This window comes from Orcinus orca, chromosome 6 (assembly GCF_937001465.1).
Source record: "Orcinus orca chromosome 6, mOrcOrc1.1, whole genome shotgun sequence".
In the NCBI taxonomy this organism is placed as follows: Eukaryota; Metazoa; Chordata; class Mammalia; order Artiodactyla; family Delphinidae; genus Orcinus; species Orcinus orca.
The window spans coordinates 62,502,217-62,517,154 of NC_064564.1; the positions used below are offsets into that span (position 1 = coordinate 62,502,217).

At 38.3% G+C, this 14,938-nt stretch overlaps 1 protein-coding gene across 24 annotated transcripts in view; it reads left to right on the forward strand.

Annotated features, from left to right (window-relative positions):
- PTPRD (protein tyrosine phosphatase receptor type D) overlaps positions 1–14,938 on the forward strand; it is a 2,143,853-nt gene that overhangs the window by 1,986,251 nt on the left and 142,664 nt on the right. For all 24 annotated transcript variants that reach the window (XM_049711289.1, XM_049711292.1, XM_049711307.1 and 21 more), the window contains 2 exons: positions 8,276–8,366; positions 13,480–13,689. In XM_049711289.1, the coding sequence (XP_049567246.1) occupies positions 8,276–8,366; positions 13,480–13,689 (301 nt within the window). The remainder of the gene's footprint in view (positions 1–8,275; positions 8,367–13,479; positions 13,690–14,938) is intronic.

Here is a 14,938-nt window from a genome sequence, read left to right on the forward strand (position 1 = left end):
AACAGAAAAAGAAAGCAAACCATTATGGAAAAAACTCTGTTCTAGAAATGAAGTAAAGATTCCCAGAAATATATTCTAAACACTCTGGAGGAAAGACAAGAGCAAAAGACAAAACTGGGGAAAAGTACAAGAACCATAAGAAATGACAAGCAAATCTCCTGTTAGCAAAAATCCCTAGATAATTCATATTCACTATGTTTTTTAAAGGGATAATAGCATAAAGTTACCCATCCAGTCTTCTAGGTTGGTTCATGTGGCATCGTCAAATATGACAAAACGCTGTGTGCCATGCGGTACCACTTGCAGTTCAGAAATTAGAGTGGAGCTTTCTGTTAAGTATTGTAAGGGAGAAATGAGGGGAGAAAACAGAATCGATTCCAGAGCTCTGGGGTGGGTTGCTAACTTGTGTTTAGGTAAAAGCTAGCTACAAAGATGCTTCCAATTTGTTTTCCTATCAAAATACAATTTTGATGATTGAACGGCTGTTTTGTTTATCAACAGAAACCAGGCTTTCCTCGTTTCCGGCCAAGATAATTGAGAGGTCTTGATCCCCACCTCCAAACTCCTCACCATCGGAAAATAAATCTGTCTCTTGTAAACGTAATGCAGACATAGCTCCTTGCTTCTGTGATTCACACTTGGGTTTTGTGTGGAGAAGCTGGGAGCTCCCTCAGCGAAGGGCCAGATTTTTCACGAAACAGCCACATTGGTACTGCAGGTTCTAGTACTAGGAATTTTGTGGGGCTTCAACCTTCTCTTTGCATACATTTAGCGGGCAGAATGCTGGTCAGAAACTCTAGCAATGCCACCATCCGTCAGAAGCAAGTGTGGTGACAAAGAGGACTTCTGTGACTCTATAGAGCAGGATTTTACTCTGATAAGAAAAAAAAGCACCACACAGATTGTACTCAGAGAAAAAGCTGCCAGAAGGTACCCAATGTAAATTAACTCCCTAGCAACCATTTCATGTTTATGAAAAATAGAAATGAAGAATGAGGGCGTTTTATAAAATTTTAAATTTATTATCTACGTTTTCTTTTAAAGAAAGACGTTCTTGGAAGCAAAGTTGTTTCATAACACACATGCACCACTATTATCAGCTCGGTGTGTATAAGCTGTTTAATGTTTAATTCACACATCATATGTTTGTTAACTGAGGTAGTAAAGGCTTAAATTTGTATAGAGCTTTACAATTTACTGAAGGTATTAGAGCCTTTCACTAAAGTCTCACAATAACCCTGTGAGGTAGGTGGTCTCCCCTTTTACAGGTGAGTAAAGTGAGGCCCAAAGACACTAAGTGGCCCAGCCAAGATCATAGAGTTGATACTGCTAATAGTTAATAGGGACAGAGGACTTACTAGGTGTTCTTCAGAGGACACTGCACACAGTGACTGCTGTAATCTTCACACCAAGGGTCCTCTTCATTTTACAGCTGACGAAGCTATAAGGTAGTGTACTAATTGGCCCTGGCAACACAATAGCATAACCAGAGAGGAAAGATGTGAACTTAGGCAGTCTGGCTCCAGAGTCTACATGTTGAACCACAGCCATGCCTCTGTGACCATAAAATGATTGACCAAACCAGGATATTTTTTCCTAGGACAATTGCTAAACATCTAAGAACTCCATAACAATTAGATGTCAATAGGACTGCCCCGGACAAACCTCAGAACCAAGAGGAATCAGGTACATGCACTTGGCCACAGATTATGGAAATGTATGTTAAATGTGGAACAATAAAATCAGTAGATTGTCATGAGAATTTAGAGGAGAGGTAAAGGGAGAGGCTAGACACAGTCAGCATTATCATCTGCCATTTTACAAATGAGGAAGATGAGGCTTAAGACAATTAATAACTTGTCTGACAACACATAGCTTAAAAGATTAGAAACCTTAATTTAAACAGAGAAACTAGAAAGATCATTCAACCTGCTTTGGTTTTCCTGTGGTTAATTAATTTGATTTAAACAATATATACCCAAATGACCAAAGCCAGGAAAAAAAAAAAATCAAAAAATGATTCAAGGAATGACATTCATCATTAAACTCTGAGACAAATGTTGACCTCCCAGTTAAATAATGAGTTGGAGAATGCTAGTATGGACTGTTAATACAAAAAGCCTGCCAGAATTTGAAGTGGTACTGCCACGAAGACCAGAGCTCACCTTCCCATATAATTATATGGAACTGGGCCCCTTGATGATAACATATTAAATAAAATTAGTAAAACTTTACATAGGATAATTAAAATTCTGAAGGTTATATTTAACTTATCTAATTAAATCTAATATACTGGGAAAACACAGCTTACATTATGAGTAGTCGAGGGCTCTCCGGATATATTGATTCTCAAGTTATTTATTTTCCATTAGTTTAATAGTGAAGGTCTATGTTGAAAAGGGTATTTGAAGGCTAAACTTCAGCCTTGAGTTAGACAGGCAAACAGAGTATAAAGTTTAATTTTACCCATATGGGAAGCTGCTCTATGTCCAAAAGCAATTTTTTTTTTTTTTTTTTTTTTTTGCATTTCAAGCAAGTTCTTTCAGTTCACATGATTTGGTTGATATGAATTTGCAGGGTATATGTTAGTTCCTCACTTTACTCTACAGAGTCATCTTACCTTACCTAATACCACATGACATTAGAACCAGGATCACCGCTTTGCTGGTAACTAAAAGACATTTAGGCATGTCATTAGGCTGGTTTGGAGAAAAGAGAAAAGCTTGATGAGGTTTCAAGTTGGAAAGTTCTAATGCAAGAGAAGGGCCTCAAAATGTTTTTGACTTCCCGATCTAGGGGAGGCATAAATCCCCAAGAGTTACCTGCTTCACCCACTTCCACTTTTCAGTGAAAAAAGAACTCAGTGATAAAATGGCAACGTTAGCAAATTTGGGGAAATTATATGTGTAACTGCTTTAGCAATGTGTTTCTAAGTATATGAATATGTCTTAAACGTATAGGAAAATTATGGACTAAAAATGGTTCATTGAGACCATGTAATAGGGGTCATTGGTCTAAGCAGAGGTCAGGGAAGGTTTGAGTTAGGAAGTAAAAAAGTGAGTTGCTATTTGAGGAAAGAGAGAAGATAACTTGGGATTTGTTGGGAGTGACAGAAGGTTCTAGACAGATGGTAGAGAATGAGCAAAGGCAGAACGGACCAAGTAAATTCAAGAAACTAGAAGCCCACCAGGGCGTAGCTCAGAGAGCACAGAGAGATGGATTCAGGCAGGATCCTGCTGAGTCGTATAATGCCTTTGGTATTTATCCTAAGACAAATGAGGATCAATGGAAATGTTACAATTAATTTTCTATTGCAAAATGAAAATTTCAGAGACTGGACTAAAGGGAGTTTAACTCAACAGAGAGAGAAAATTAGGACACAAAGTTAGGAGCAACCCAGGCATGAGACAATGGAATGAAGCCAGAGCGGTGGCGGCAGAGATGGGGAGAAGTGAATGCACTATAGATAGTTTGGAAGTAATAGGACTCAGCGGTAGTTTGGGTATGAGGGAGGGAGAGAGTTAATGCAGATCATCAGTGATAACACCTAGGTTTACAGCATGTGCCCTAAAATGGATCATGGTGCAATATTGGAAGAGGATTACTTTTGGAGGCGTATTTTTTGTTTTATTTTAACCACAGTAAATTTGAGGTACTTTTGTGACATAGAAATGGAGACATAAAGTTGGAAGGGGGTAAACTTGGGGAGTTCAGAGGAGCGTTCCAGGCTGAAGATGTCAATCTGTAAATCATTTGCATCTAGGGGATAACTGATTCCCTGAGCTGGAATGAGATCCCATGGGAAGAAAAGAGGAAGTAAAGACAAATCCTTGGCTAGATCCTTGAGGAACGCCACCGTTGAAAAGCTGGGTAGCAGATAATAAATCCTGCTAAAGAAATAAGGTTAACATGGTGAGAGATTTAAGTAGAAAACCAGGAGAGTTGGATACAGAGAAAGAACTGAACATGTTTCATGGAGGGTGTTATGAATACGCAGATTCTGATAAAAGATCGAGTAAGGGGCTTCCCTGGTGGCACAGTGGTTGAGAGTCTGCCTGCCAATGCAGGGGACACGGGTTCGTGCCCCGGTCCGGGAGGATCCCACATGCCACGGAGCGGCTGGGCCCGTGAGCCATGACCGCTGAGCCTGCGTGTCCGGAGCCTGTGCTCCACAACGGGAGAGGCCACAGCGGGGAGAGGCCCGCGTACCACAAAAAAAAGATCAAGTAAGAAGAGAGTGAAAAATTCTCCTTTTGATGCAATACTGACGACCCAGGTGAAGGTGGTGAGTTGGGCAGATGAGGCCAGAGCTAGAGCACAGTTGACTGGGAAGTGAATGGAAGGTGAAAACATGGAGAACAGCAAGAACGCACAGCTCTTCTCAGAACTGGGGCAGTAAGAGGTAGGAGAGAGAGAGAAAGTGATGACTGGAGCAGGATGTGGATGGAAAGCTAATCGATAGAATCCAACGAGGATGGAGAAATCGAGATATATGGGAGACAAGGGGTATAGTATATGGTAGACATCCAAAGAGAGTGAGATGCAGGACCCAATTCAAGAAAAAGTAATTGGCTCTGGAAAGTGTAGTCAGCCCTTCTACGGTACCGATCGGAAAGATTATGGTTTGCACTCAGATATAGGTCGGCTTGTAGTTTGTTAGACGACGAGGGAATGCTTGTCTAAATCTTTTTCTTTTCTCTGTATATAAGAGCGCAGGCCATCTTCTAGTGGAGAGGCATGTATGTCCAAGATTTGAGGCCAGGGGAGAAAGTGTGAAAAACTTACTGTGAAGATTGGATGGACTAGGTAACTAGAGAAGCTGTGGCTGTATTGCCAGGCAGTGTTGAAGGCCTGTTTGAGTTTGCTGAATGTGAACTTATGGCATCATTCTACCCTGTGCATTATTTCTCAAGCTGTATTCAGCTCCTTGGGTTCAGGCACAGAGAAAGGCTATCAGATTTTAGCTAAGGCAGATGGAGGATGTGGGTTTTGGAAAAGAAGAGCTCAAGAAATTGAGAGCCCTGGGTGGTGCATGGGCCAGCCCTCTGAAGGTTGAAGTCACCCAAAATGATGGCAGAGTTTGGGAGGGAAAAAAAAGACGGTTAACCCTGGGAAAAACAAAACAAAACAAAAACTTCCATAAAGGAAAGATTCTGAAGAGGTTGGTAGATGGCAGAAATCAGTAAGGGAAGACCATAGCATAGCTGAATTGTACGAGCTTCCAAAAGGAGGGCTTATTGTGATTTTAGCAAAGGGGTAGAGGAAAAAATATCTGCAAGAAGCAACAGTGAACCAGGAAAGAAACCCAAACCCTAAACCTGAGGTTCATGGGCAGAGGAAGAGGGATAAATTAACAGCCACCACGTGAGAAGTCTGCAAAGAAAGCAGTATCCTCAGGGGAAAGTTAGGCTTCAGGAATGGCGAATACGAGGTTCTTTACAAAGTCACAGTTGCAGAGAATACAGTTGAAATGTATGGATTTGGACCCAGGAGTTCCAAATTCCCAACACCCCATTTCTTTCAATAGGCGAGAGCTGCTTTGAAAGGCTCCACTTTGGCTGCTCTAGATGAATGCTTTAGTGACCGTGGAGAGAAAAGGTTATGGATATCCAGCCACACTGTTAATTAATTGCTGTGGGGAAGGCTGTTCAATTCTTACCCGAGCCACAAATGAAATGAATAGTCGGGGAGTGCTGCAGAACGGATTCTTTCTTCATGTACAAGAACGGCAACTCAAAGTATGAAAGCAGAAGAAAAATTAATAGGATTCATCAGCTTAACCTTGATTTACAAGATTCTGAACGAGGACAGTGGGAGCTCCCTGATCATGTGCAGTATCATTACTTTAGGCAAAGAGAAGCTGTCCTGACTTTGTGCAATTGGTAGTGAAAAGCAAGAGGTTCCCTGACAAGTGTGTTTATCAAGTCCATCTGCAGTGTTATTTTGTACGCTAGGTTGCAGCCCCTGTCATTCTTCTCCATGCTCATTTAACATGATGGACCTGTTTGGCAAATCCTTAGGGTGGTGGGAGGACAGCAAGAGGAGGAAGATTACTCTGGACCATAAAAGATACTGGCCTCTCTCACATACTCCACTATTCCTTCTCATTACCCTCCTTGATCGTCATCATTGTTTGTAGGAAAGAAAAGGGATGGCTAAGTGATGTGACCCCGTGAGCCTGATGATGAGTTGCTCAGAGCACCATGGAGAACGGATTCTGCTGTAGTTGTCTGGTTTGACTTGAATTATTGATCAGGGGGAAGAAAAAGTTTGATAAGTCCTTTAATCTACATCTCAGGGAGTTTCACTGTGTCCTGCTGTGTCTGTGTTCAGATCCATCTCTCCCACCATGATGGTCAGTACCAGCCAGTAGCAGCTGGCATCTGTGAAGTGCTACGTGACACACACTGTGCTAAGCACTTTGTGTTCATTTGTTTTATTTCTCCAGAATAAGTCTGATATTATTTACTCTCAATTTCAGTATATGCAGCTGAGATTCAGGGATGTTAGATGATCAGCCCAGGATCACACAGCTCATGAGTGGCAGATCCTGAATTCTGGGCCAGATGTATCTCTAGATGCCACATTCTCTACCGGAACACTCTAGATCAGCCCTGCCCAACAAATGTAACGAGAGCCACACGTGAAATATTACACTTTCTAGCAGCTATGGTAAAAAGTACAAAGAAACAGATGTCATTAATTTTAATTTCATTTTTTACAAAACACGTTATATCCAGAATATTATCATTTTAACATGTGATCGCTATTAAAAAATTATTGCTGAGATATTTTACATTTATTTTTCATACTAAGTTTTTGAAATCCAGTGTCTTTTACAGGTAGAGCACATGTCAGTTCAGACTAGCCACATCTCAAGTGCTTGATAGCCGCAAGGGGCTAGCGGCTACTATACTGGACAGAGCTGCTCCAGACTCTTGTTTGTGGAAACAGAGTTCATTATCACACAGGATTTGCTGAGTTTATTACATGTTTTGCTTTGCGATAAGAACAAACAGGCCTTCCTGTGCGTACTATTAGTCTCTGTAATATAATGTGATACAAGCTTGATAGCACCCATCCCGTTCTCATCCCTTTCCTCTGAGAGGCAGAGGTAGGGGGGTGTGTGTATTCATTTCCACAATAAATTTCCATAAAAGTGCTTTATGATACAGAGTAAATGAAACAAAACAGATTATGGCCATAGTTAAGAGATATATATCTCTCTCTACATATATAGGTTTGTATCCCCTTACTATCTGTTTTAACTTGAGCGATCATTCAGTCTCTGTGTAGCTGTCTTTTTTTCTCGTACCTGTCCTTAAAGGATTTTTGAGAGGGCAAAATGAGATTATGCATTTACTATAATACCTAAAAAGTAGGAAGTGATTAATGTGGTGGCTATTATTATACCTTATGTTCAAAGTCCTTGTATAGTTACTACCAAAAATCAGTATGAGCAGAGTCCCTAACTCTAAATATAAGAGCACAGTGTACACTATACGGAAGTTACAAAACAGCTTTACAAATAACCCACATCTATTTGGCGACAAGGAACCTTTATACATAAATTGTAGTTGGCTGTTCTCAGTGTGACGACTCGCTTACTTTTGTCCCTTCCTATAGAGGTATTATACTGAGACCTATTTTGAAAGCCCTTAGGTAGTGACTGTCTCCAAATTTCTGCAGTACCTACCTTAAGGTTTGCAATTTGATGGGTAGAAAGAGAGGGGAACCTTTACATCTTTATATAATGGTGAGATGATGAGTAATTTTTATGCTTTTAATTTTTTATCCAAATAAAATGTATTTTAACGGTGTATAAAGAAAATCATTGTCATCGTAATCGTGTAGGCATTTGGATGAGCTTAGAGTAATTTTTATTACACATCTTCTTTAAAAAAATCATCTTATAAATGTCATAGAAAATTCTTGGTTCAGCAGCCTGTGGTGGTAGATTTCAATATACCCACCTTGTATGTGTCTAGCACCGGGGTACTAACGAACTATTTCCACTCTGTTTATGATACCTAGTAAAGGTCAGTCAACCATGGTGATATTACCATACGAGATCACTGAAGTCACACATAAATGTCTACCCATGCTGTTTTTAAAATTGAACAAACAGGTGGTTATTTGCCATTGATGGACAAGTCACTCCATATCCATAATTTGCCTTCAGTCTCAATCTTCAGGTCTGTGGAAGATTTAAGGATATATCCATTTTCTTTTCCCTCCAAACTAACCTTATTTTTGTCTATCTATTCTTGTGCAGAGGTTACTACATAATAATTGTGCCTTTGAAGAAATCTCGTGGGAAATTTATCAAGCCATGGGAGAGTCCAGATGAAATGGAATTAGATGAGGTAACTATGTGTTTCGGGCTGTGCCGTTCATTCGTTATTTAATTTTTAAAATAGCCCTTTCCTCTCTATGGAGACCTTTCAGCATCTAATCTGGGTGCTGACTCCTACATGGCTGGCTGGTCAGCTGGCTACTCAGAAGGTTCACTGCTACGGGTGTGTTAACCTCTTGGGGTCCCAACAAAGAGCTTTTTGATTTAATTAAAAGACATTAAGCTGTTGTAAAGCTTACAACCTATCTGATCTTTGTTGGCTTTAAGATTTTGCCCCGTGCCCCTTGTAAAACATGATGCAGAGGTGTGGAAGGTGAAGTGAATTGTCAGCAAAGACTTAATCACCATTGCTATGAATTCCAAGGTATGCTTCGTCAGTGCAATGGTAGCTGAGGCTGTTAAAAACGCTAAGTTGCAGTTTGCACCAGAGTTCAACACTTGACCTGCTATGTGTTCTTGACCAATTTCTGACAGAATTGTGCTGGTTAGCACGTATTTGCTTTATTCTGTATTTTGTAAGGTATCAGAATCAAAAATGCATGAGCTTCAGGGGGCAAATAAAACAAATCACAGAATTTTGAGCTGAGCAAGAAATATGGTACAGACAACAGAGCAAATACTAAATACTATTAATTTCTAAAACCTTACATTAACAGTAGGTACCTTGGTACTCTTTTTTGCAAAAAGAACATTTTTTTTTGAAAGTAAATATATAGTATATAGAACAAGATCTAATTTTGACATACTTATGTTTGGATGAGAAAACTGTGCTCAAAAGTGTTAAGCCAGATCCCTAGAGGGCCACAGCAGGTTAATGGCTGGGCTTCACCTTCTGTGAAATACTATACAGGAGAGAGTTTACAATTTTAACATGATTCTAGATTGAATCAGTTCAGAAGTCAAATAAAGAAGGCCCCCATTAGGGGAAATATGAGATTTTAATTGATTGGATTTATTTACAACATGTTCTATATCTTATAACCCAACCTGTTATTTTTAGGTATTTTCTGTCCGTCAAATTAGTGCATACAAAGCAAGGAAAAGCAGAAATTCCCTCACTGCATTACAAGGAAGTGATGTTTATTTCATACACGTCTGCACTAAGGAGACTTATCTCGAGAGCAGGGCTGTTAGCTTCTTTTGACAGACATGTGTCATCCCTAGAAGTATGTTTCATCATCAACCACTTCATTTATCTGAGTTAAACTTGATCAAGTTCAGAAAGGGAGATGAGTTCAAGGTTAGGACTATGCTTTTGTGTCACCGCTTAGTGATTAGATGAGCACGGAAGGAGTATAAAATGAGACACATTTCAATCATGCTGTCAATTTGTTATAAATTTTACTTTTTTTTTTTTTCTGCTGAAAATAAAGGAACAAAATCATTTTTTATGATGTCAGAGGAGTACATCTGAATATGCGATTTGATGAACTAGCTGGTCTCTAAACAAGCAAGGCATGTTTTACCTGCAACTGACTAATCAGTTAATCCTGACATAGTCTTTATTATTTTAATCAGTTCTCAGCCGAAATGCAGAATTCAGTTGGAACTGGATTTAAAATGCAAAGGCAGCTTGTAAAATCTATGAATCTTTCTACCTATTAAAAAAAAAAAGTTTTCAAGGAATTAACATCCAAGCCAAAAATGACATCAAATCCTTAAAAAAAAAGCTTTGCTTAGAAGTGGAGCCATTTGGTTGTAAGTAATAGGAAGCTGATTCTCTTTTACAGCTAGGTTTCAACCTCCAAAATGCACATCAGTTCTAATGGATTAAAGTATAGAGCTATATGACATTGAACTTTCTTGCAATTACATTCTATGGGTCTCTGCTGCTGATTCCCATAACAAAGGGTCATTTTAATCATCCCACAAATTGTAGTGCATTAATCTGTATAATAGTTTGATAAAGAACATTTATTAATTCAAAATTTGGGGGTCAGGATGGGTTCTTTCCCACTTTTCTTACTGATATAATTGAGACCACATTGTAGAATTAATGGTGGAAGAAATAAGATATGCATTGACTGGAAAATGAAAATTATTTCTGATAGAAAACTAAAGCCCTTGATATATCTTCTGGAAACCTCCAATACATCTTGTAACTGTTGTGGAGGGGAACAAATGAAAGTAGGCTAAGGCCTCACTTTGTGCTTACTCATCCAGTTTCTGATCCCTACAGACAGGTTTTTTTTTTACTACCATGGATAATAAAAGCACTGTAGTAATTTTATCTATAGCTTGGTACTGCCAGGTTTGACAAAGCAGTGTTCCTCTCTTAAATGTATTTGACCAAGTGATTTTTTAGAAAGGCCTATAATTCAAATCGTTGAAACCCCAATCATCAAATAGAATGGTAGCCTAAGGGGATTTCCACATGCATGCCTCACACCTAGGCCATAAAAAATGGAAAGAGGCTTTCTACACAGAGTCACTCTCGATATTATCTTCTGAGCTCATTTATCCTTTGTCTGGGGATAATCTTCACATAATAAATTCATAGACTGGAACTCTTAGTTGTCAGGGTCAGCCTGGGCAGAGCAGACATTGATAGTCAAAATGAATTCTGGACAGAATGACTCCTAAAATGTTAGTTATATTTAATTCAGGGAAGGTCTTGTAATACATCATAAGCTTTTCATCGCATTGTACTTCAAAGGCTTGCTGTAAAATAACGTGGTCATTTGTGGTTGGAACTTCAACATACTGGCTCACTTCAGTGTCACCTGAGCACACTTGACCCATTTAAAGTATAACACAGGGAGCATCCTACAGAGATCAGAGCAAGCTACAGGGCCGGGGTTGATGTTCCAGGTTTGACCTTAATGAATGGCAGCATTGGGTCTTAGGAGCACCAAAACACTAAAATCTGTTAAAGTACTTCCTCGAAGTCTTCTAAAGAAACCCTAGCAAAAGGTACTCTTAGGGATGACAGTGATATGGATGAATTATGACAGTTGCCTGCCTACATCTGAAATATGAATAAAATCAAGGTAGGGTTTGATCGGTGAAGTAGAAGAGGGGACACAGTTGCATAAACAACTGATGGTAAATGTTTCTGATTAACCAACTTCAGAAAGCTTTTCGGCTCTTCTCCACTTCATTTGTCCTTCTCTAAGTAATGGCCCATAAATGACTACATATCAACAATAACCTATGTAGTGACTTTTCAAGTATATCTTAAATATTTACATCAGAATTTTAAAAATACATGTTAAAAGAATCTAGGAAAAAGACATCTAAGTACGCATTTATCTGTGTTAATGAAAGCAGATGCACAAAAATTACATATTTAAATATAGACTGAGTTAAAAGAGTTAACATTATTAATTTAGCCTAAATGTTGCAATTATGTTTCTTTGGTATTGTGCAGCCATTAAGTAAATAAAAATATGGTTGGAAAAAATCTCTTACACGTAATTTCATTTCATTTCACCAATTGAATCCACTGTTGTCACTTTCTATTCTGCCTCAGTTGCCTCATTTATAAAATGGGGATAATGATAACTTATTTCATAGAGTTTTTATGAGTAAATGAAGTAAGCCCTATTTAGTCTCCTGAGAACGGTGCCTGGCACCTAGGAATTGGTTAACAAAGAAAGATAATTGTCATTATCATCATTATTATAAGACCTAAATGTGACAGCAGGGTTGAAAGATAGTGCTAAGTTTCTGGACTTGCTTTATTACAACTCAGTTGGTCCATAATTGATCAGTCTACCTGAATGTATCATCAGATGGTCCAAATTTGCTAAACAAGTTCTGCTGTGTTTTTTATAAAAGAACTTACATTTCATGTAATTTTAATTGTATCAAGAAACTCAGACTTAACAGAAAATTTGAGAACATTTTAAGTATTCAATAACATGGGCACAAATTATCTATATAACCAAGAGGGTGATTTTTTACATTTTTAAGTTATAATTTTGACCAGCTGAGCACATGTACATTCTGTGTTGAAGAGACTGTAGTTTACCATCAGGTTCCTAACGTAAGGATTTGGTATTTGCCATATATACAGTCTGCAGCCGTTATTATTACAGAAGCCTGGCCTTCATTGCACCAGGCTCTCAGATAGTCTTTTCTATAGAGATAGTAAAACAAATCACAATTCTTTCAAAACACCAGTTAAGTTGTCCCTTACATCAAAAGGCATCTCAGACTGCTATAAACGTCTTTTTCTCTGTTAAGCCCTATAAAATACCAATATTTAATGGAAGCAGACAGAGATAACTTAAACATCATTTTGAAATTGTCATGAAATATCATTAACATGAGTTTCTCCTAATAAAAGAGTGAATGCAAAGCAACAGAGTATCAAACCATAATTTGTACTTTTTTTCTTTTAGAAATACATGAAGGATTTCTGTGTGTACATGTTTATATTTGTTTTCTTCAGTGTAATATTAAAATTATTTTTTCTCTACCCTGCCTTTATTGCCTGGCAAGATAATTCAACATCTCCAGAGAGCTATTAGCTCCAGAAAAACTCGGTGCCATGATAAATGCAAGGAATTTAACCATTTTATCCCAAGTGGTTAATCAAGGAACCAAGTCAAGCCAGAAATCGTTAAATAAGTGACCATGTCTATTTAAAATGTCAATTAAAAATTGGTCATCAGATTCTATTTCTGCTGATTTGAGGGGATATGCATCATACAAGTTATCTCATTACTAAAAGTAATCTAAAATGGTACTAATCTCTCCAAAAAGTTGGTCTTTGAACGTTTTGATGGCTTTATCTGAGGGTACTACTTGTTTAATAATAAGTGATAAAGCCTGCATGATGGGCTTTTGTGAATCAAGCTGATTTTTTTCCACAGACAAGTTATAATGCATTCTTGTCCTTTGAGAGGATTTCATTAGAGTGGACAGTGATGTGAACTACCAGTAAAGGATCTAATTGTCCAGTGTTTACAGCCTGAGCCTTGCAATTGCAATTCAGTGCCTTACCTTTGGAAGACAGAGAGACTGAGATTTAGTAATGCTGACATACTGCGCGTATTGTGGACACACTGTATTTGGGTTGTTCCCAGCCCTGAGTTAATTTCTCCCATTAAATTGTCATTAAGTTGGGTTATTGTTGTTTACATTTCTTTCTCTGTTTCCCACTTTTTTTCCTTAAGCTGCTTAAAGAGATATCTAGGAAACGCAGAAGCATCCGTTATGGGAGAGAAGTTGAATTGAAGCCATATATTGCCGCTCACTTTGATGTCCTTCCCACTGAGTTCACCCTGGGGGATGAAAAACATTATGGTGGATTTACAAACAAGCAACTCCAAAGTGGTCAAGAATATGTCTTCTTTGTGTTAGCAGTGATGGAACACGCAGAGTCTGTAAGTTAATTATGATGGCATCCATCTAATTTCCTATGGTATTCTTATACATTTTTCACCAGAATTTGGTTATTTGGGGATACATAGGTACATGCACCCTAATTATTTCTCAAGAGATTTCGCTAACTTAGATGTGGTAACAGGCTGCCTACTCTTTGAACACTGCTGAGTAATCTGCTTGAGATTTCGTTACAAGTAAGGCTGTGTCCCTAATGACAGGAAATTTAGATGGACATCTAGTTTATGAAGTGCCAAATTGATAGGGCATGGTTCTTTTTGTTGTTGTTTGTTTTTTGTTTTGGCATTTGTATCTCTTAATCCCACACCCCTCTCTTGTCCTAACCCACTCCCCACTGGTAACCGCTAGTTTGTTCCTTGTGAGTCTGTTTCTGTTTTGTTATACACATTGGTTTGTTTTATTTTTTAGATTCCACGTATAAGTGATGTGATACAGTATTTGTCTTTTTCTGACTTATTTCGCTAAGCATAATTCTCTCTAGGTTCATCCATGTTGTTGCAAATAGCATAATTCTTTTTTTACGGCTGAGTAATATCCCATTGCATATATGTACATTTTCTTTATTCATTCATCTGTTAATGGACACTTGGGTGGTTTCCATATCTTGGCTATTGTAAATCATGCTGCTATGAACATTGGGGTACCTGTATGTTTTCAAACGAGCGTTTTTATTTTCTTCAGATACATACTCAGGAGTAGGACTGCTGGATCATATGGTAGTTCTATTTTTAGTTTTTTGGGGAACCTCCATACTGTGTTCCATAGTGGCTGCACCAATTTACATTCCCACCAACAGTGTATAAGGGTTCCCTTTATTCCACATCCTCGCCAACGTTTGTTATTTGTGGTCTTTTTGATGATAGCCATTCTGACAGGTTTAAGGTGATATCTCACTGTGGTTTTGATGGGTATTTCTTGGATGGTTAGAGATGTTGAGCATCCTTTCACATGCCTGTTGTCTGTATGTCTTCTTTCGAAAAATGTCTATTCAGGACTTCTGCCCATTTTTAATTGGGTTGTCTGGTTTTTTGATATTGAGTTGTATGAGCTGTTTATATATTTTGGATATTAAGCCCTTATTGGTCACATCATTTGCAGATATTTTTCTCCCATTCAGTAGGTTATCTTTTTGCTTTGTTGATGGTTTCCTTTGCTGTGCAAAAGCTTTTAAGTTTAATTAGGTCCATTTTTTGTTTTTTGCTTTTATTTCTTTTGCCTTAGGAGATCCAA